The sequence below is a fragment of the Rhinolophus ferrumequinum genome, chromosome 20 (assembly GCF_004115265.2).
Source record: "Rhinolophus ferrumequinum isolate MPI-CBG mRhiFer1 chromosome 20, mRhiFer1_v1.p, whole genome shotgun sequence".
NCBI classification, from domain to species: domain Eukaryota; kingdom Metazoa; phylum Chordata; class Mammalia; order Chiroptera; family Rhinolophidae; genus Rhinolophus; species Rhinolophus ferrumequinum.
The window spans coordinates 2,337,279-2,359,956 of NC_046303.1; the positions used below are offsets into that span (position 1 = coordinate 2,337,279).

The following is a 22,678-nucleotide window of genomic DNA, read 5'->3' on the forward strand; positions in this document are numbered from 1 at the left end:
CGGAGTGTCCTGACTGACTTTTGAGGCCTGAGAATAATTTCCTGTGGCTCTTGGCTTTGCCTGCTGAGTTTGGGGTCTGCCCCCTGAGCCATTCTTCCTTTTTCCTAAAAGGTATTTGCAGGTGATTAGTGGATCAGCCTGTTTCCTGCCAGGAGGGCTGTAGGGGCTCTGCCAGATACCTCTCGTTTTCACTCCCTTCATTTGTCCCTGTTGGTCTAAGCTGACAGTGTTTCTGCTGCATCCATTTTCTCAAATACTCTGCGGGCCTCCTACACTGGAGACTTCACGCCATTGGATAAGTCTCACCCAGACCTTCTGAGGTCACTTTCTCTACTGCGGCCCCTGTACCATGACTGACGAGCGGCTTCCTTGGGTAAGGAGAGGGTGTGTGAGGCACCAAGTCTCCCCCGGTGCATGAGGCTGCTGAGCTTTTCATCCTTCTTAAGTTTCGCTGCAAGGTTGTATAGTCACACCTCTGCTTTTCCCCAACACACATTTTCCTGACAATAAATCTCTTAATTTTAGTAGACATTAAAAGCACCTTATTTCTCCAAATATTAATCAGGAAGCCTCAAATACTCCTTGAAAAAAAGTACAGAGAGAAGAGGACAGGAGGAAAGAGCGAGTGGAAGGAAAAAAAGGAAAAATGTTTTAACATATATTATGTCCCTGCTGTTTCCAAATATGTTTCTCATTTACTCCTTATCCTAATGTTTAGGAGACATTACCCTTATGAAAATAAAACAGGGAACGCTGAGACACGGAACACCACGATTCTTCAATTCTAGGACCTAGAATTTTCTATTCTAGTTTTATAGGAGAGTCACATTTTTGACCCTGGGACCGTGCATACTTTCAGTTACCATCATAAATGTGTTCGGGTTTTCTTCTCATGCATTTCAGCCTTGTTTGTTTTTTATGTTTTCTCCTATTTCAGGTTGAAAACTCATCTTTGAGAAGCTCATTTATCTTAAGCTGATAACATCATTAATCATCCGGGAATTGGTTTCCTTGCTTTTAAAAAATGTCCTATATTCTCTAGAACATTATAAAGTGTGCACTACGTTTTACATAAATTAGCACATTTAATCCTATAAAGGAAACACTATACTGAATTCCGTATTTCTCAGGACAGATATACCTGCCTTGATTCCTTGACGAGGGTAGAATTTTAGAAGAATGTTAAGTAATCAAGTTTAACGTTAGTTCCCTTACGAAGCCCCGTTGCGTGCGGAGGCTGCCAGGACAAGCTCTGCTCGATCCTCCCCATGCTGCTCCCTGGCCCAGGACTTTCAGAGCCTTTTGACGGCGCAGGGGTTGGGCTCATGGCCGACTGCCCTCTTGCCTGGCAGTGATGCCAGGCTGCTCTGTCGGCCCAATCTTGCTAAGCTCTTTTTTGTTGGATGAAAATACTGACCCTTATGATCAATCAAAAAAGATTCACTTACTTGAAAGAGAAGCTGTGGACCTCATTCAGTGGTGAGCAACCTGGCAGCCTGGGGTAACGTCTGACACAGAATGTGCACGACGGGTCACAGTGGGACTGAGTCAGAAAGAATCTTTGAAATTAATTACACAGCAGGATTAAACTTTTCCAAAATACTAAAACAGCTCATGAAAAACATTTTTTTTTTTCATTTCTATGTGCACAATTTCAGAGTGGATATTGTGTGCATTTTCCACTCTAATTTAGACTGGCTGAAAAGAATAATGAGGTACTGACATACTTATTTTGCATCTACTAAGCTTATCCATTAAAATAGATTTATCTGCACCATTTCCCTTAAATTGCAACTGTGCCCCACTTTTACAGCAATTTTCTATATTTTGTGAAATTGCTTCTAGAAGGTTCTCACACATCCGGGGTTGCAGTGTTCCACTGGGTCAGAACCATGTACACGGGCAGGCCGTTTCTTCCTGATTTGAGAGATGTGAGTTCAACATCATCTGTAACCCTGAACTCTGGTAAAATGGAATTTATCCACTTCTGTAGTCACAGCGGTAGTGGCATACATGTATGTCGCTTGCTCAAAGATTCCTTTGTAAAACAGGTTTATTCCTTAAAATGCAGAAATCTGTATGCGCCTCACTACTTTTTAACGCAATTTTGACAGCTTTGCTCAATTTGGAGTTGGATGAATGACTTCTTGCTATGGATTCTGATTCTGAGAGGTTTACCTCTAAATACAATCATATATGTGCAAAACATGAGCTTTCAACCTGTTTTTTAAAGATTTATATGCCATTTGGTTATTTTTTCAGGCCCATTTTCATATGCAATCCATGTTTTCTAAGAGAAATTTATAATGGGGACTTTCAATTCTTGCCTCTCCATCACTTGCCTCTCCATCACTTACTAACGAACTGATCGGTACCAAAAAACAAAACACAGAAAAGGTTAACAATCTTCTGTTTAACACTTTAAAACACGATTTAACTGAGTCTTTAAAAGTGCACATTATTATTGTAAACGGTCAAAGCAAAGCTACTGTGTGTGTAAAGTCAGAAGCGGGAATTCTCTGCCCTACCCGCTCCCAGAGGGAAGCCCTCGTCACATCCTCCTGGAGCTTTCTGCGCGCCTTTCCTCACAAGTCGACGTCATGAGTTCTGTGCAACCTGCTTCTTTCACTGAACAACAGAGTCCGGGCCTTCACACTACCGGTGTACAGACATAATCCGTGTAAAACCCCACGGAACGGATTTAACAGTTCTCCACCGATGAACATTTATTACCTACGTTTTCAGACACTGCAATGTTTCAGGGAACTTACCTGCGTAGTGTAGGTATCCAGGAGTGCAATCAGCCTGGGGCAGACAGATCCAACGCCTTCCAGAAGGACTACACTCAGCAGTCCTCTTCCCCACCAGGGTGTGCCAACGCCCCACTTTCCAAATCTTTACTAACACTGTGCTGTCAATATTTTCACATTTTTGCTAGTGTTTTAATAGGTTTTAGTTTCTAATTTTATATTTTGATGTTTCTGGCGCCATGTGTAAAGGCTCGTGACTGGCATAAAGGTAGTACAAGACCACTACGGCAGTCAACTTAGAGAGAGAGAGAGAGAGAGAGAGAGAGAGAGAGAGAGAGAGAGAGAGAGAGAGAAATTACAGTCCATTCGAACAACGGAAGCCCAGGCAGTCACATAGGGAAGACACGCAGACATATGTGAACATGAGAAAAGGTGATGATATACTAAAGAAAAAGATCAGGCTCCAAAAGGCCCCGCGTAGCACCATCCTGCTCCTGTATAAAGCACCTGGAAGAACCGATTCTCAAAAGGTAAAGTGTGCCCAAAGTGGCAGGATTAACAGGGACTTCTATTTTCTTCTTTTTGCTCATCTCTACTTTCTAACGTTTCCACAACAAATGTATTATTTATAAAACAGAATGCTCCATTATACAAATCTGCAAACATTTATTTTTGAAAGAGACCAATCAGTACTCCAGGCTGTGAAGCAGCGTCAAAGAAAATGTTATTAGACATCACCTGTCCCCTGGAAAACATCCTTCACCTGTCAGTTCTACGTCTGGTATTAGACTACCCTTTGCCGTCTCTGAACACGCTTGATTACTTAGTCCCAGTAAGGGAAGAAAACAGTAAGAGCTTACAAACCAGACAAAGTGAAAACTGGTACTTTCACTCCAGCTTTAGGTGAGATCTTAAATTTATTAAGCAATGCTCTGTTTCAAATGTAAACCACAACACGAGCTGACACTAAGCATTATGTGGTCTTCAGAAGAAACTTTTCCCAATAAAACATGTATATAAAACATACATCCTCATATACAAATACGATTTTCAAAAGTTTCAATTCGAGCTCACTATTCATCACATTATACATCTTGAAAACAAAGACCTATTAGAAACAAAACAAAAAAAGTTCTCTCATGTTTTGTATGAACAGGCATATACACATCAGGTCATAACTGGAAGAAAAACCAAGCTTTTCTTAGCATACGCAAAGTCAATCAATTGTAAAATCTGAGCTATTGCCATTCTATTTGAGGTATCAAATTTGAAATATACACCAAAAGTACAGTTAATAAATTCCCAGTTTCCTATGCTAAAGAATGGGAAAGACTATACTACAAGGAAGCCATCTTATAAGTCCACGTGTCCCATTTACTTTCCACTACCAAAAGTTTTGTTCCAGTTTTCATAGAGCTCTAAGTCTTTTGGAGACACGCTCGGTCGCACAGTTCTGAAAGCATTTTCAAAATCAACGTAAGCTATTGGTGGAACTTGGTCTGGTGTGATCGTGGCAATGTCAGCCGTCTGTAAGCTGCGGATGGGACCGAGGGACGCCTCTCTGCAAAGCTGTGTCATGTCTGCACCTGAGAACCCATCAGATTGCTGCACGACCAGCTCAACTTCCTCCTCGCTGAGGCAACACTGCTCCTTGGACATCAGGCTCATTACTATCTGTTTCCTGGCTGAAGCTTCTGGGAGGGGAATGTAAAGCCTCTTCACCAACCTTCTCCGGGCCGCCTCATCAATCTCCTGAGGCCGATTGGTTGCTCCCACCACTAGAATACGGTCTTCAGAAGATGTGGTCGCCCCATCTAACTGAACGAGAAACTCGGTTTTTATCCTCCTAGAAGACTCATGCTCACCATCTCCCCGCTGTGATAACAGGGAATCGATTTCATCAATAAATATCACAGCTGGTTGCTGACACCTTGCGACAGCAAACAGCGCCCGGACCATCTTCTCCCCCTCGCCCACCCACTTGGAGGTCAAGGAGGAGGCAGAGATGCTGAAGAACGTCGCCCCAGACTGACTGGCGATGCACTTGCCAATCAGAGTTTTGCCAGTCCCAGGAGGGCCAAAGAGCAGAATTCCTTTCGGGGGTCCTCGCAAGCCAGTGAAGATGTCTGGCCTCAGCATGGGCCACACGACTACCTCCTTGATTGTGGCCTTGGCGAACTCGACCCCTGCAATATCCTCCCAGGTGACTGGGGGCCCATGATCCATAATCTCATCCATAATCAGCTCGATCATCCTTGGCTCCAGGTTCCTGAGCCTCTCATCCACTGGATGTGCTGGTCTTGGAGGCCCAGCAGCGTCGGGCTTACACTGCACGCCCCCGCCCAGGTCCCCCCCGTCTTGCTTAGACACAGGAGGGATGAACTTGCCAAATATCCCTCGGGACCTACTGGCTCCCAGAGACTTTTTTACACCGCCATAGGAACACCCTGATGAGCGCGGGGGGTGTTGGTGCTTTTTTTGCTGATCTACCCATAATTGTTCTTTAGCAGTTTTAAAGGTTGGCAGGCCGCTCTCCTCTCTTTGGCCATTATCTCCTGTTTTACTAAAAGCCTTATTCAGCACTGGGGTGGACGGTGCATCAATGGCACCAGCAGCATAGAAAGCTTTCCTTTCCCATGGATTTTCACAGCCAGAAGGAAAACAAGACTGATCAGACGTGTACACACTTCGTCCTCTGTTGGCTTTTGGAGACCTGCTGTTCTCCTTTCCGGCACTCCCAAACAATGGTGTGCCATGGCATTTTGCAGTGGCCAGTTCCCCAAGAGGCACTGAGAGTGTGGGACAGGTCTTCGGGGTGTTAGTCACCGGGGGTGGCTGGGCACTCTGAGGGCCCTTCAGAGGACTGCTCTCTGGGACGTCCTGAGTCCTGCCTGCACCATGAGCTGAGTTAGTTAAGGGCTCACTCTCCCCAGAACCACCACAAACACTAAACCGATGAGGCTCGAAGGCAACGGCCCCTGTGTGGACCACGGCAAGCGCACTGGCGGGTGCCAGCACGGAGTCTCTGAACGTCCTGCAAGCTTGCATCATCTCCTGGACGCTACTCATTTTGAAAACATTACTCACTGACAATCCAGACTGCCACTTGTCACTGTCAGCTTGCTGAGATCTCGCTGAAGTTAAAATGTTTTCCGCATAGTTATTCAAGCCAGTTTCAACATTGTCAGAGTCAATAATTGCAGAATATTTCTCCGCATATTTTCTGAACAGTTTGGCAGCACAGACCTGGGAGGTCTCCGAGTTCGCCCAGGCAAACTGAACGCGCAGGATCTGTGCTCGGTAGGCATCAGCCTTCTGTCCTGCTGCACACGCACCAGAGGTAACTGCAAAGTAGTTCTTCTGCCATTCACTCAGGTGCACAGACCTAGAGCTGGAGGCCGGCATGTTAGAGGGTCTAGAACGAATGACAAAACTGAAGAAGAATCAATAAGAAGAAGCAAACAAAGATGTGATACTTCAAATGTACTTTTTAAATCTCAGCTCTTCTGAAGGAAGGTGTACTGGATTTGTCATTTATGAGGTAAATTTGCACGGACAGACCATTTGCAAGGGAACTATCTAGTTAATCATAAATCTCAAGCATTCAAGATATAAAAGATTAAAGACCCAACTTAACACTTCATTATGGTTTAAACTCTTTTAGTTATATAATAATTTTCCCTGCAAATAGGGAAAGCTTTCACACGGTTTAGGAAAGGATTTAAAATTAATCAGCAAAAGAAAGGCAATATGGAAAAACAATGGAATTATGGACAAAGCAAAACAAACCAAGCATAGGGTTTAAGTCTCATCACCGAGAAAAATTAAATGAATGATTTTAAGCAAGCCTCTTACTACTGCCAAGTCTTCAGTTTTACGTGTAAAGTGAGTGACATCACTGTGAGAATCAGGTAAAATAATGAGTATAAATGCTCTGAAAACTACTACTACCAGCGCTATGCCCAAATGTATAAACTGGGGCTGAGAGGATCAAGGAACTTACTGGATCACAGAGCCGCTTAGCACTGGTACAGAATTCCCACACAGGTGGCTTCACCACAGACAGGATGCACTTCACCTTGAGCAAGGTGCTCCCTGATGCTACCACCAAAGGTCACAGCAGCATGGATCAAAAACATGAACGACCGTCATTACTGTTTTAAAGGACTTATTCAGGAATGAGCACTTAAAACAGGACGCCTCACAATTTTCCAAATTCAAATGAAGTATTAAGAGGTGAAATCGTCATGACAAATGAAACATGAGAACAGGTTAAACGGTCTGCTCCTAAAGTGCTTTCATTTTAGATTTCTTCTTGCAAGTTCATTTTAAAAGCCTCCTTACATTTTCAGGTTAGTTTAACACAAGTATAGATGAATGTATCATGCTGCTGGCTGCGTAGAACTTACCCGGCACCGCACAAGAAAAATTTGTAAGACAACTTTTACGTTTCCTAAAGGCATTGCAATAAAGTGAGAATCAAGAAGTCATGTGTTTTAGTTTACCTTCCAAACTACCGGTAAATACAGCTTAAGAATCAGTAGGTTCTTTTAGAGCGAGAGCCATATTTAATACAGCTTTGTATGTCCCATAATACCCTCCGGAGAATATGTCACATTGTAGGCAGGTGTTCATAAATCTTTGTTGAAAAAAATAAAGACAAGAAAGACCCAGAGAGACTGTAGTTTGCTTAAAGCTATAAAGCCAAGTAGAGTCAAAAGGAGACCCGAGGTCTCTTGACAAGCAGCTCGTCCCTCTTTCCAGCACACCACTGTAACGTGAAACGCACTGCTGGAAACGGGGCATTTAAAGAGGTGACTGGGACAACACTGATCACAAACGTTCCCATCACCACGAACACGCTCTTTCTCTCCAGGGCTTCATCCCACTTTATGACCTGATTCCTGGAAGTCCTCCAACAGCGGCGTTGTAGTCACTGATCCCGGCACATGGGCCTGGTTCCGTTCCAGCTTCACTGTTTCCTTCAATATGCACCTCCCGCGTGTTACTTCTCCCTACCAACTCCGTCCCTCAGCCAACAGACATGGAGATGAGTAACGAACCACTACCTGACGAGCCAGCACTGACCACTGACACCGCCTGTCGCAAAGGTAACCGTCCCCGTTACCTTTTCCAAGTCCCTTTCATCTGTATGGCGCTTCCTAGCTCTAAAAAACTATCCTTCATTCGCACTGACATATGAATTGCATTGCAATTGTTTTTATTTTGATAATTTCCTGCTTATTGTAAGAATGTGATTTTTATCGTCATGTGATCGTCATGACAATACGATCTAACTACTTAGAGGACTAAGTAGTCCTTAGAGGACTTCCGCAAGTCGGAATTCCTTCCTACCACATTTACATCCTCCCAGTTACCTAGAACAGGGTATCTATCCGCGGAAACAAAAGCTAAAACGCCGCGAGCGCTTACTACGGGCGGGCGGACAGAACGCCGGCCCGCCCTGGACCTCGCGACACCCGCAGCGGCACACGAGCACAGGACCGGCACTGCGGCCGGCCGGCCAGCGGGCCCCGACCCCCGCGTCGGGGGCGCAGCAGCTCTGCCCGGCCCGAAGGGGCTGCTAATGCCGCACAACACTCGGAACAGCGCTCAACACTTAGAAAACTCTCCTCACACGTCACTCGTTCCTCACGACGGCCGGCCACTCCTGAGGGTCCCGCCTCCTTCCTGATCACAGCGGTGACCGCCGGGCCTCAGGTCACCGCGCGAGGCGGCAGGTAGGGGGCCGGCGGCGCAGAGCCGGGCCGGCGAGCCGCGCACACGGCACGCCTCCCCGCGCCCCGAGAACCCCGCGAGGTTAGCCTTCGTCCCCGCCGGCCGTCGGAGCCCAAGGCGCCCCCGCCGGGACACGGCTGCGGGCCCGCAGCCTCCAGGGCCCCCGCCCCCAAAGGGTAAATCACCGGAACCTGACCGCGCGAAGGGCGCTCCCACAGCAGAAACGCTCCAGGACCCTGGCCCTCCCCGCGCCGCCCCGGAAGGCCCTTCCCCCCGCCGGCCGCCCGGGAGGGTCTGCGGGGGCCGGGCTGGCCCCTCCGCACCCCCCGCCCCTGCCCGGAACCCCGCTGCGGCTCCACCGCGCCTCCCCGTCCCCCCCGCTTACCTGCTGCCTCCAGAAAGCGCGCGGGCCGGTCGGCAGGCTCTGCCCGCAGCCGACGGTCTCCGGCCTCTGCGTGCGTGCGTAGGTGCGTGCGTGCGCGCGCTGGGGCGGAGCGAGGGCGCGCGGTGGGCGGGACGGTGGGCGGGGCGCTGGGCCGGGCGCTGGGCCGGGCGCTGGGCGGGGCGCTGGGCCGGGCGCTGGGCCGGGCGCTGGGCCGGGCGCTGGGCGGGGCGCTGGGCGGGGCGCTGGGCGGGGCGCTGGGCCGGGCGCTGGGCCGGGCGCTGGGCCGGGCGCTGGGCGGGGCGCTGGGCGGGGCGCTGAGCGGGGCGGGGCCGGGCTCTGCTCCGGGCTCTGCTCTGGCCCCTGCAGTTGGGTGAGGCTGACTGCGCGGGTTCTGCTGGAGGAGTCGCGCTACCTGTGCAGCCACTAAGGGTGTAGGTAACGTCAACTATCTGCTTTTCATTGTGCACTGCTCCATTCTTAAAGTCCTACTAAATAAAGACACGCAGCCGCCGACGTGAACTAAATCAGAGAGTTCCCATACAAGGCGCTCACCTGGACGCACCTGGGCTGCACCCAGCCCTCTGTCCTTGATGGTCCCCGCGGTCCCGGCCCCTTCCCTCCGCTGGGTGCGTTACCGCCTGAGATTTGAGCAGAGCGGTGCAAAGCCGACGTGCTTTATAAAGACAGAATAAGGGGATAGATACACCTGCTCTGGGTCCCGCAGCTCATCCACTCCATCCATAGCCGGCACACCCCTTTTCCCACCTGAGCGGAACACTTCCCTGGAAGACTGAAAAGCACGCCCTATTGTTTTGGACTTGGGCTTCCTAGAACAGAACCATATTTTGATTAGTTTAGTAAACTGCGATTTCAGACCAAGTAACAGAATAGCCACTAATAGCGACCTCTGCGGTAATCAATGTCGTCATGTCACCTAAGTCTGGAGGTTGGCAGTTCCAGGTCTGATGACACGACCTAAGGATGTCTTGAAGGACCATCTTTCCATTCTGCCATCTTTTCCCCAGTGGATTTTCCTCCACAGGCTTGTCACCCCCTTGTTCCAAGAGGACCCCCACAATCCAAGGAACACAGCCTCACATGATGTATTTAAAGCAGGAAGAAGGGGCCAAACTGGAGAAGGACCTGTCCCCCCTGAATACTTCTCTCTTGGAAAAAGGAAGATGGCATTGCCCAGAAAGCCCCAGTACCTCCTTTTTTCTCCCTGGGCTCAGCCTGCCCTGTGGTTATTCCTTCTTGAAAAAGTGACTCTCGAGTGAGGGATGGAGAAAATGACTGTTGAGTAGCAACTAACAAACTTGACACCTACGTGACTAAAAGTAGCCCACACTGTTGGTGGTGTTTCTACTTTTCATGTTCCTTAATATGGCTGTTTATTTCTCTAGAAGTTGGAGTCATCTCCAGGTAAAACTTGCATGTTGTTAAACTATCTAAAACAGTGCCTGACAGATAGATACGAGGCACTCAAGAAACATTTGTTGAATAAACTGATATCCAAGGATACTAAAGCATGCCATATCTTTGGCTCTTTTAAAAGGATAAGTCCACATTACAACCATCGGTTTGTAAAACAGAATGCACATCAGACACCGTTACCATTGCATTTCAAATTGTTTATTAAGCACTGAGCCACAGGACAGAACAATTTAAATACCAGAGATATAATCTCAAGTCCCATAACCATAGACTGCCACCAAAAATAGTTCAATAAGCCTTTCCCACCAATGACAACTTCAAGAGCACGAAAACCTATGACTTTTTTTAATCAACAAAAATCACAGCCAAATAATGAATAAAAGCCATGTCCACTGGGATTAACTTTTCATAGAACAAATAATATTTCTTCTTTGATGAGAGACTGAACAGACGTAATCACAAGCTTCTGGGTAACTGGACAAAGAAATGTGGAGCCACCTACAGCCTTGGTTACATGGAGCCAGGATGATGTTTATTTTCCTCTCATTCCGCTTTTCAGATATACTTCTTTTCAGCTTTTGCTCTACAGGGGTAAAAAGTAGCATGAACATATGAGAACATTCAAAAAAATTAAAGAATCAGAATTTTGTATACTTTCCATTTAAGCAAAGAAGGAATAGACAATTTCTCCAATGAGATGGTGTACAATGTAAGAGTTTGAACTGGATGAAATGAGTTTTTATTGCTGACCCAGCTTCTCTCTGACCCATTTGACAATGTCAACTGGAGTCTGTGCTCCGTTTTCTATGCTCTGTAAAATAGGGACAATTCCTCCTTTCTGTCAGAACTGATCACATGGGTTTGACATGATAGCCTCAACTACGCACAAGTCAAACCATGGTATTAATATTTTCATTGCTCTAATTAATCTGGTCAAACCAGCATAGGTGCACTGTGATTTACTACCATATCCAGCATTAAAAAAAAATGAAATCCTATTTTCACTTTTGAAGTGATAGCAATTATCTGACTCCAGAGTAACTGGGAATTCTGTCAGGTGCATCCTTTGTTTCTGGTCATTTTTCAGAGCTCTAGTCTCTGCGTGTTGTTGTGGGCACATGGGAACACGATCATGGTAGGCTGCATCCTGATGCGATATGTGCAAACATACAAGTAGGGTTGCAAAAATGCTCATCAGGAGTGTTTGCCTGACATGGCTCTCTTTTGTGTGTATTGTTACCGTGTTTCCCGGAAAATAAAAGCTCACCAGATCGTCAGCTCTAATGTGTCTTTTGGAGCAAAAATTAATATAAGACCCGGTCTTATGTAAGATATAGTATATTATATACATATATATATATACACTATACATATATATGTATGTATATATATACATATACATATATACATATGTATGATATACATATATATACTATATATACATATATATGTATATAATATATCTATATTATATTATATTATATTATATTATATTATATTATATTACATTATATTATATATCATATAAGACTGGGTCTTATAGTAAAATAAGATTGGGAAAGTTATAGAAATGAGGGAAAGTTATAGAAATACACCATTGCTCGTCTCATAGAAGGATACAAAGTAAAAGTCTGTCTGAGGTTCTAAAGAATCAGTTCCTTCCGGTTCTACAGACTGGTCAGGGTATGGTGTCATCATTCTCTTTTTACGTGGAAGAAACTGGTCCTGCCAGTGGGGACTTAGCTGACCTGCAGCCGCCCACCTTTTACTCCATCCCTGCTGCCAGCAGGTCAGTTGCCAGCCCTCTGATGTGCTCCCAGGCCAGCTGCACGTGGGCAGACTCTACCACGCGGGAGCAGATGGCAAAGCGCAGCACAAACTTGTCTCGGAGGTGACACGGAACCAGGTGGATTTTTTTGGCACCATTGATTCTTTCCAGAAGAGCTTCATTCAGTTTGTTGGAACCCTGAAGAGATCAAGAGAGTGGCGCCACATGTCAGTGAAAGAAGCCATCTGACCACTTGCCTGTCATTTACAATGGTAAAATTCAATGAAATGGTGGCTCTGTGGCCCTAACAGACTGCAGCCTCTCCCTACAAGACAGTTTCTTCAGGGTGTAACGTGCTGTCAAAAGATGAGTCTTCCACAGTCCAAGTTTTTAAAGAAAATAATGAAGATTCTTAGATATGGTATCTATAAATTGATGAGCTTAAACAGCAAAACTGGGATTCTAATGGCAGCAGTGAGGGGTCTCACTGAAACACCCAGAAGACAGTCTCAACAATATAGAAAGCGAAGCGTAACACTCATGTTGTTGCTAGAATCTGGGAAATGGCCCGTGAACTAGAGGGACCCAGGGACCACTATGGATTCCCCTCTGATAGGGAGCATCCCCCCGGCCTGGACTCGCCCTGACTGGCCCAGAAGGCAGGCTGTACCACACAGACCACGGGAAGCCATCCTTCCTGCCAGGGTGCTCTCCTCGCCAGTCTTTCTTGTCTCTCTTCACACCCCCCTCCCTCAGGCTTCCTTGTTTCCGAACGGCGACGGCAACCTCAGGAAGCTGTGTAGTCTACATAGAAGGGGCTGGAAGCGGGGCCTTGCATCCTGGGTCAGGTAACCCTCGCATGATTATGGTATTTGTGTCCTCGCTCTGTCTTGAGATTCAAGAGGCAGGAAGGACTGTGGGAAGAAGAAAGTCCAGTTCTTCCCAGGTGAAGACCTGAGGATGCTGGAAACTGGCCTGAGCCCTGTGCCGAGATGGACAGATGGAGGGGACTGTGAGCATCCTGAGACAAGGGTCTACAGAAGCAAGAAGTGTCCGAGTCTGGCTGAGGAAGCGTGAACAGTGCCTAGAGAAGACTGTGCATGGGGCACAGTGGCAGGTAGGTGGGGTCACGGCTGGGAGGCCTAAAAGGCACGCTGGAAAATGATGCGGCCAAATTCCCTCCTCTCTGGGGAGCTAAAGCAAGTTTTTGAGCACAGAAGTAATGAATGATGCTTACCCCTCTATCACATTCAAAAGAAATGAAGAAGATAGAATAGACTGAAGCATACCTTTAGCCGAAAGCAAACCAGTCCCAGAGTGACCTCTGCACAGATTTCAAAACGAGGGTCCTGGTGCACGAAAGACTCAAACTCGTGGGCCAGCTGGACGTGCTGGAAAGGGAAGGGAAGTGTGTCCAAGCAGCTCATCACAACTTAATTCAGAGCTAACCACCTAGAAAAGCTCGTTAGGCTGCCCATCTATAATTAATTCATTTATGTGCTTTTAGCCATTTTCTTCAAGTGCTGATGCCATCCACTCAACAGCTGTTCCCAAACAGGTTGAGAAAAAAAAAACGATGTGTTACCATGGGAAAAGTGTAGTGTCTTCAGAAAAACACCAACCGTCATTTTCTACTGCTCAGGGACTGTTTTTATCCCACCAAAGCAATTAAAAAATAATAATAATTTTAGAGTAAACATTGCAAAGAGGCATTTGAACATTCTAGAAAAGAGATGGTGGCTAGCAGCTGTTGAGTAGCCCCTGTGTGCTAGGCAAGTGCTGATGCTTCTCCTCTATGCCAGCCTCATAATAACCCACCTCACCAGTGAGGCAATGATTATACCCATTTTGCAGATTAGGAAACTGAGGCCATACTCTCACACAGCTGCCCAATGCCAAAGCTTCAGTTCCTTGGTCGCCATGACTGTTTGTTACTCAACAGTTTTGCCATCACTGAGAGATAAGAATATGCCAGTCCCCATCACATTCGAGAACTGCCTTCCTCTCATTGAATAATGTCACCTGATTTCACTTGTAGATTTGTATGGAGCTCAAAAGCTAATTCAAATAGTATGCGATCTGAGCACAAGCTCTCCATGGTCTAGCTGTAGAGTATGTCTTGCTTATTCTAAACCTGGGTGCTCAACAGGGTGCTGTTACTGGTAGGTGCCCAAGGAGCATCTGAGCCTAAGTACTGGGCTCAGTGTGCTTGGGACCAAAAGACCATTTATATGAGCAGTTCCCGTCGCATAATAAACCTCGTGCCACTAGAGGGCGGCAAAGACTGGGAGCTGTCTGCAATTCCCCACAGCTGGGTCCTGGACCAGCCACACAGCTGCCTGAGGCTTGGATGTCCCCCGCTCTTCTTTCAGGCAGGATTGGTTACCCTCCCCCCAAAAGCTGAATCCTCATTATCGTTGAGAACATGGGGAAGGGGCTCTCTTACCCACAAACTCTCGCACACACCCCTTTTCTACCCCTCCCCGCGTAGATTCTGCTGCCCTTGGTTTCTCCACAACAGCCTTGCCGGGCAGACGTGGGCCATGGGGCCTGTCACAAAGGAGGGGCCTGGAGACATCCCACCAACCCGGAGGCTAAACCTCAGAGCCAGGACTTAAAATGAAGGGCTGGCCATGTCACTGTCACTAGAGTTGGAAACTGCAGGTGTGTCCCGTTTCCATGAAGGCTGAGGACCTCCGTCATCCACATGGGGCCATGGCTGGGAAAAGACACCAGGGTACGAGGGACTCACTGGAAACAGCTGGCTAACTGGGTGGGCCTTAGGCAAGTCCCAGGACATATTCAGGCCTCAGTTTCCTCAATTGTTTAAAACAAACGAGTGATGGGGCAAAGAGAAGATGGTTGGTGCTCACACTTGAGTACCCCTCACAGCTGGGACCCAGTCTGAGAGCAGGTCGTACCTCTGCTGCTGGGCTGAGGCACCTTTGGGAACCACCAGGCTAGATAACATCATCCCCACCCCAACTTTAGCTTTCTCCGTTCCAGAAGGTTCTTGGAGAGAAACCTAGTGTGTGCTTGCTGTTGCCATTGTTGACTAGACCTTGCTGATGTGGCTAAAATACCAGCTACATGGTGTTTTCACTTTGACAGTCTCCTGGACCCCATACCTGCAGTCTTCTTGGAAGTGTCTTGAAAGAGCCGTACTCATACATTGACCACCCGAATATGCCCCCATCGCAATAGCTCAAACCACCCCTGGTCACTTACTTGCTTATTAGGACATCTTAACTCATTCCCAAAGTCCCCTAAGACCTCCGTGAGGCTGCCCAGGTAAGTAATGAAGACAAACTCACCTTGCGGATGTAGGCCTGCAGCCCGGTGACTCCGTACATCCTGCAGACAAACCACAGCTTCAAAGAGCGGAACCTGCGGCCCAGCGGTAGCTGCCAGTGCTGGAACGAAACACCCAGGGAGCCACAGTGAGGAGCCACGGGGAGGGAGAAGTGGGTCTCCTGTGACCCATCACTCCACCTGTTTCTCCTGGAAGCCGCTAACTCCGCGAGGCCACCCCTTCACTGCCCTATAGCTGAGGAGCTGGAATACTGCCCTTCAGCCAGAAGCAGTACTCAGAGAGGAGCGGGATGTTTCAGGTGTGTCTCAGAACAGCAGCTCGCAGCAGCCTGCAGGATGGTCGTCACGGCGGTGTGTGTGTGTGTGTGTGTGTGTGTGTGTGTGACCATCCATCTGTGCCTCTGTCTCCCTCTGCAGCCTGGGGGCCAGGAGGGAGGTACAGGGCTTGCTCACCTCCAGAAGCTGCCAGAACAGTGTATGCTCCTGGCTGGGAAAGGAGGCTGCCTGCAGAGGGGCTAGGAAGGGGCAGTGCCCGGAGCCCTTTCTATGCACTCACGTTGCTCTCCTCTGCCCGGGCTGTGGGCTCCTGGCTCCCAGCAATAGCACAGAACAGAGGGGACGCACGATGGAAAGATTACATCCTCCTTGGAGGACTCTGGGTGCGGAATCCCTGTCCCCCTGCAGCGTCATTTCCTGCTAACTGGAGACCTGCAGGAGGTGGGCTCAGTGACCAGCCCCTGCCTGGCCTGGTTTGCTATTAGGACCCAGTTAGGTGGTGTCCTTTCGTGGGACCCTGATCATGAGAGGAAGGGAGGGGAGGCAGCAGGAATTGGGGCTGTGACAGCACCCGGCACCGAATCACACTTTGCATTACCAGGGACCTGGAGCTCCACCAGACAGATCTCCCACTTACCCTGTAGTCAGTGATAAGCCCTGGAAAAGAGAAAGACAAGGAAACAAGAACCCATTAGACGCACTGGTTGATTACGTGCCTAATTGTTCTCATCTGTAAGGTTGGTACGTCGTCTCCTGAACAGGAGCTGGGTATTCTTTGTGGCACGTCCCAAGGTAAGAGGTGTGAGGGGGTCCCCAGGAGCAGGGAGCCCCGAACACGAACGGAAAATGCTGAATTATGAACGGACCCCATCCACTTCTCTTTTGGCAGTTCCACGAGCACGAGAATCTATTTCTCCAGCAGTAAGTTGGCACGCACGGAAGGCCTTCATCATTCATTCATTCGTGTGTGGGAAGGCGAATGTGCGATGTGAAGAGTGATTAGAATATAAAAAAGACTCAGACTTTTGATGGGCACTCATCATCGCCGTACCCTCAGATCTCAGTCCAGTGTCCGGCACAGGGCAGACACCGGTGAGTGCCCCTGAGTCGTTTTCATTGTCCCGGATGCCATGACTCCGCAGTGGCTGTGGAAATGGCTGGTTTGCAGGTCAGTGCCTAAAGCAGCAATTGCAGCCTCAGAAGGGGGAAAGGACACCGGACGAAAACCCTCAAGCGCGTGAGTCCCTACACGCTCATCCTAGGAGGGAATCGGGGGATTTTGCAGGTGTGCCGCAGTTCTGATCCTCTGATGTGGTCCAGACCAGGCCCACTGCGGCGCCAACGTGTCCCTCACTCCATGGTGAGAGTGGCCGTGGCTTGGCCCTAGCTGGCCTTACTGAAGTCAGCTGAGACCGCTGTCCACCTGACGCAACCCACCGTCACCCTTATACACTACTCTTGACCCACTGTGCAGACAGCGCTACACTGTATTTACGTGAAAATCTGGAGTCACAGCTTACTGTGCTTCCCTGACTGCCATCTGGCCAGCAGAGACCAGGCATTTCCTCGGTTTGGGCCATAAAATGACAGAGATGGGAGAAGGAGCAGGGTATTTTGCAAGGGCCAACCTCCTTATGTCATGAGGGACCCTGAGACGAAGCCCAAAGTCACACAGCCTATGTCAGCTCCCAACTCATCCTCTTTCTTATACCCTGTGGGAGGGAGTTAAACCAACGTCCACAGCAGTCACCGCAAGGGACCTGAGAGGGATGCACAGATGCCAACAGAAATCAAAGAACAGCACCCAAAAGCATATGGACCTGAAATCAGCACTCAGAAAGGATTTATCGAAAACCCAATGACATCGTGAATGAAGGCAAATGAGCGGCCCTCCCTTTTGGTTTATGTCACTGCACCATCCCAATAGCCAGTAGCCACATTAAAATTAAATAAAATTAAAAATTGGGTTCTTCTATCAGACTAGCCACAGCTCAAGTACTCAGTGGCCACGTGTGGCTTAGTGGCCACCGTAAAGGATAGTGCAGAATTACAGGACATGTCTTTCACCGTAGGAAACCATTGACAGTGCGACTGGTGCTTTTAGCAGAGGGTTCAGACGCCTAGCGCCGCAGGTGAACCACATGGTCGGTGAGAGACCGAGTCCGCTGCTCGGGGAAGCTGCTCCCTCCACGGTGGGCTGCAGACCTGGCTCGGTTTGGAGGCCTGACTGTGTTCACTGCGACCAGAAAGAATGCCAAGGCCCCTTTTCACTTATACTGTGGGCTTCTTAATACGTTTTATGTGCCCGGTGTGTCGTCACAGCTACACAACATATATGTGGGCTGAGCAGCTTCTAAATTTGCAAGTGGCAACTAGTAAAAACAGTGCAACCACACAATGCGTAAGAGAAGACCGGCAAGAAATTCAAGCACACGGGACCATGAGTGCATTTGGGGGGTGGGTGATGGGAACTTCCCGGCTCACCATTTACTCTCTTACGTTTTCTAAACGTACAGTTTTTCTAAAGAAAGAATCTGTCTGAAAAGCCTATATACCCAGTGTGGCCACTTTTCCCTGTCACCAGCATTGTGAAAGAATTTTCAGTTATCAAAAGGAAAAGTCCCATTTATTTTGGCCCCAGTCCTACCACTGGCTGGCAATGCGTCCAACGAGACACCATATGTAAAAATGCAGAACAAACGCATTGTGACCATACCCTCTCACGCTGTGGACGCTCCCTCTGTCCAGGCAAGTACTATTCTAGTGGGGAACTGTGGGGTGACAGTCCCTACCCCAACCACTCCCAAGGATCTCAGGTGCAAGCAGGAGAGAAGACAGTAAACAAGTATGCAGTGGGCGAGGGTTTTGTTGCTGGAGTCACGTGCCAGTAGGAGCCTTCAGGGTGAAGTGACAGATGGAGATGCCGTGGGGGGCACCTGCTTACACGGAGAGGCCTGGGAAGACGTCCCCAAAGGGGAGACTTTGTTCTGGGTCTCAGTAATGAGAGGGAGGTGTCATAAGAAGCCAAGGAAGGGACTCCTAGCTGGGCCTGGTGAGCTGCAATGTGTGGTGACAGTGGCAGGGCCAGGCCACCAGGGTCACGTGGGCCGTCCACAGTGGTTTCTGAATGCCCCTCTCTGCCCCACCAGGCTTCGTAGGTGGGCACTGGGCCTGGTCACTGTTGCACCACCAGTGCCAGGCACGGAGAGCAGGTCTATAAACCAGATGGCGAGGGTGGCATTGGTGTGCCTTATCTGATTTTCTCTTCACTCCCAACCCCCACCCAACTCTCTTCATTCCCTTTCTTCTCCCCCTGGTACTGGCATAAGTGGGCGCACGTGTCACGGAGTCACTGCGGCAGGCATGACTTTAGCAGGTGTCCACCTCTGTGCTGGAAGCCGTGCTGCCGGGCCCCTGCTCTGGCATTGAGCAGGTCTGGAGGGGGGGCCCCACTGAGGGACCCTGAGGCCTCATCACCACCCCACCCTCGGGAAGCAGCCCTTCCTGGGCTCTACATGCAGCGCTCCGTGGGGATGCCTCTTGGACCGGAACCTTCAACTCAGTCTTCTAGGCATTTCAAATGCAGCTCTGATGAAAACAAAACCAGAAACAGACAGCAGAACGCAAGGACCCCTCTTACCTGAATCCTGGTGGCTGTGTTTCAGGTAGAGAGGGTCCAGTTTAAAGGCTCCCGTCAGGTCTGCTCTCTTTTTCACCCTGGACATAGAGAACAGATGATGTGGCTTCATGAGGAGGCCCCTCAGAGGGACCCCGCGCCCTAGCTGTCTGTCCCTTCTTCCACCTGGCCCGGCTCAGACTCCCCGGCTTCAGAGCCCCTTCCCGGGACCTTGCTCTGCACACATGCCCCTCAGCTGTGCTCCCGCCACCCCTGGGGTCACTGCAGCACAGTGTGAGTCTCCAGAGCTCTGAGCACCTGGGGGACGGGCGGAGGGCAGCATAAGAAAGAATGAATATCTGGTCTTTGTCTCTGGTTCCCGGCACACAGTTCCTAACCCCCTGGGATCGTGCAGGGGTAAGAGCATCTTTTGTATGCCAAGGAGAGGACAGGTGGTGGGCTCCCCAGTCAGGAAAACCAAGTCCTGATCAGAAGGCTAGCAGGTTGAGCCCCAGCCCTTGTCTCCGGGGAGGGAAGGGGCTGAAGCCTGAGTTTACAGTCAACGGCCAATGAGTGGATCAGTCATGTGGATGTAATAATACGTCCATCAAACCCCCTAAATGGTGGGGTTCAGAGAGTGCCTGGGTTGCTGAACACAGATATGCTGGGAGAGGGAGCTCCGTGCCCCCACCCCACCCCATACCTTATGCTGGGCATCTCATTCATTTGGCTGTTCATTTGTCTCGTTTCTAATAAACCAATAAATGTAAGTAAAGCTCTTTCCCGAGTTCTGTGTTGTTCTAGCTAACTATCAAACCTGAAAGAGCAGGGGGTTGTCGGAACCCCAGCTTTGTAGCCACGTGGGACCCACTGCTGTCACTGGTTTCTGAGGTGGGGGTGGGGTCTAGTCAGGCTGAGACCTCCACCGTGGGGTGTGTGCCCACTCCCGGGGCTCAGAGTCGGGACTGCGGGTGGGACACAGGGTGTGTAGTGAGCTGGAGGGCTGGCGTCAGGAGCAGGAACACAGCAGGGTGGTGTTCATTTTCTGTCCTTCCAGGCCCAGCTTTGTGGCAATGGCCTCTCTGCGTCATTTGGCAGCATTGACACCATCTCAAAGCAATGTTGTGGCAAACAGAGTGTCTTAGGGGCAAACTAGGGAGACACGTCAGTCTGCCAGTAGCTCAGGCTTGAAAGCAAATCGATGGGAGCGTCCCTGGGGGATGAAAGCCAGCGAGCCCGAGACAGAATACAGGGTGGGGTGCAGTGAGGAGCCGGGCAAGAGGCCGGGTTTACTTCTGCAAGGCAGGTGCGGTGTGATTCCTTCCAAGGGTCAGAGGCGGCAGTAAGGAGCTGTGTGGTGTGGACTCTGACCCGTGGAAGGGACAGGTCACGCTGCTGGTAGGTGTGCATGGGGACTTTGTGGCATTGTAACCACTGCATGAGGACCCTTGGAGGAATTCCCTTTGGGTCCCTCTGTACTTGGGAAAGCTCTGTGCCCGGCCATACAGAGAGGGGGACAGAGAGAGAGAAAGGGGTAGGAGGACTTGTGTCTCTCAGTAGAACTCTACCCTTTGTCATGAAGATGGCACTGCCCTTCCTACTGACGCCTGTACGACCTTCCGGCTGTTTTTTTTTTTTTTTTTAAATTAAAAAAAAAGGATTCTGCAGTGTTAAAACCTTGCCAAAAGGTACAAATGGTCAGTTATCCACCTCTCTGCCTTTGAGCAAAACACACAGTTAAATCCCTGTGCATCCCCCGGGTCACCACCGCAGAGGAGGCCGCGGGGCTGCACAGGGTTTATCTCAGGGGTTTATCTCGCCCACAGAGTTCCACTGACTTTCCCAAAAAAATTCCTGAGCAAGCTACAGTATTGTTTCGCTCATTTCTAAACAACATAAACATAAGATGTTTAAACACAAGTGGCATCATCTTTTGTATGTAATTTTCTGCGATATTCTCTCAAAAACACACCAGTGAGCTTCCGACCTGAGCAGCCATGTGGTTCTCGTCCACTTGGGGGCGCTGCCTCCGTGGACTCCACCCCCTAACGATCATCCTTATCTGCCCTTCTGCTGTGTCCCACGTACTGTCTTACCTCTCTGCAGACACACGGGCCGTCCCACTTGGACGGCGGTGCCCAGCAGGAGCCCTGCTTGGACAGAGGGGTAGCCCACGCACGGGACAGGGAGGCTGCAGTCAGCTTTCACCTGTGGCCTCTGGCCATGCAGGCCTGGACTAAGACTCAGGACTCGTTTCAGCATTCAGACAGACAGTGAAATCAGCTTGAACAAAAGTGGAAGCAAAATCGGGGCCTGACTTTGCGTCATTCACACCAACACCAGCTCTCAGTGTCCAGTATCTCCTGTGTCCACGGTAATAATCCGACAGGCTCTGTGTGCACCATTTCATTTACAAAAATGTGAGTCGCTTTGCACACACGTGTTCTTTATCTCCATCCTGTGAGATACGTAATTCTATCTGACTCCTTTCCCTCAGTCCCAGGTTTTAACATTTCGCCCCTTTTGCTACAATCCAACACGGGCCTGTGGCTGCGGCATGGGATGTGTGCCCTTTTGAAGGTTAAACCCCGCAGCCCCCAGTCACCTACACCAGTGAAGCCGTGATAGGATAAGAGGAGGTGAGGATGAGGATGCAGAGTGCTACCTAAGGGCAGATATGATTTCAAATGAAACACTCGGACGCCGCATGCTACTGCAGTAAATGTCAGGCGGGCACCCTTGGCCTCAAGGACGGTGTGGACGTCCCAGCAGGGGCTGAAGGCCCCTCCTCCAGACAGCCCTCAAACTCACGTATTTTACTTCCTTGTAGCATCCAGTGCTGGCATTTAATTTGTTACAGCATTTCTTCAAACCAGGTGCGCAAGCGTGACATGTGCTCCAGGGGCTGGCGCTCACGTGTGCACACGTGTGGCACCACAATGTTCTAGGTCGCAGTGGAACCACGGCACGGGTCCCAGGAGTGGGTTAGAAATGGAGCGCACGGCGTGCTGGGGCTGTGTGTGCCCCCCTCCCACCTCGCACCCCCCACCTGCCGGCTCCTCACACAAGACACTGTTCTCAAGACTAATGAACAGGGAAACTTACCACATGGCAGAACAGTCAAAATTCACCAAAAGCCACTTGTGAGGATTAAAGTTAAAGGAATCTGCAAACTGCCAAGGAATAATCAAAACAAAAAGAAGACATTTTAGTTATTAATGTTTAGTTATAAGGCAAGACGCCATACAGGACAATTGTCAGTGTGTCGTCTCAAGTGAAACAGCAGACCATGCAGAGGGGTCCCCGTGCAGTGACGGCACCCTTGGGGATGGGGACACGGGGACAGTGGAGAAGGTCTGGGCTCAGGGACTCTCTTGGGCAGCCACCTGACTTATCTG

General features: G+C 49.4%; 2 protein-coding genes across 14 annotated transcripts in view; both read right to left on the reverse strand.

The window, feature by feature from the left end:
- Nucleotides 1-3,079: 3,079 nt before the first annotated feature.
- FIGNL1 (fidgetin like 1) lies at nucleotides 3,080-8,963 on the reverse strand. Of its 6 annotated transcripts, none has more exons than XM_033088147.1 (3): nucleotides 8,875-8,963; nucleotides 6,754-6,851; nucleotides 3,080-6,165 (listed from the first exon to the last, which is right to left on the reverse strand). In XM_033088147.1, the coding sequence occupies exon 3, from the start codon at nucleotides 6,153-6,155 to the stop codon at nucleotides 4,125-4,127; it is 2,031 nt and encodes a 676-aa protein (XP_032944038.1). In that variant the 5' UTR covers nucleotides 6,156-6,165; nucleotides 6,754-6,851; nucleotides 8,875-8,963; the 3' UTR covers nucleotides 3,080-4,124. The 6 variants fall into 6 exon arrangements, 5 of the variants coding, with proteins under 5 accessions (XP_032944038.1, XP_032944036.1, XP_032944035.1 ...); XM_033088145.1 differs by having other exon boundaries at nucleotides 3,080-6,183; XR_004421140.1 differs by having other exon boundaries at nucleotides 6,047-6,141.
- Nucleotides 8,964-10,490: 1,527 nt separating this feature from the next.
- The window catches only part of DDC (dopa decarboxylase), a 54,638-nt gene continuing 42,450 nt past the window's right edge, over nucleotides 10,491-22,678 (reverse strand). For 7 of the 8 annotated variants that reach the window (XM_033088166.1, XM_033088163.1, XM_033088164.1 and 4 more), the window contains exons 9-15: nucleotides 22,386-22,453; nucleotides 19,305-19,381; nucleotides 16,302-16,321; nucleotides 15,391-15,489; nucleotides 13,366-13,467; nucleotides 12,071-12,274; nucleotides 10,491-10,891 (exon numbers count right to left, since the gene is read on the reverse strand). In XM_033088166.1, the coding sequence (XP_032944057.1) occupies nucleotides 12,074-12,274; nucleotides 13,366-13,467; nucleotides 15,391-15,489; nucleotides 16,302-16,321; nucleotides 19,305-19,381; nucleotides 22,386-22,453 (567 nt within the window). In that variant the 3' untranslated portion in view covers nucleotides 10,491-10,891; nucleotides 12,071-12,073. Of the gene's footprint in view, nucleotides 10,892-12,056; nucleotides 12,275-13,365; nucleotides 13,468-15,390; nucleotides 15,490-16,301; nucleotides 16,322-19,304; nucleotides 19,382-22,385; nucleotides 22,454-22,678 lie in introns of all 8 variants that reach the window. The other variant, XM_033088161.1, reaches the window with a different exon arrangement.

What these genes read in the sequence shown, in the direction of transcription:
- FIGNL1 (XM_033088147.1), bottom strand. Translation starts at nt 6,155, where the DNA reads ATGCCGGCCTCCAGCTCTAGGTCTGTGCACCTGAGTGAATGGCAGAAG.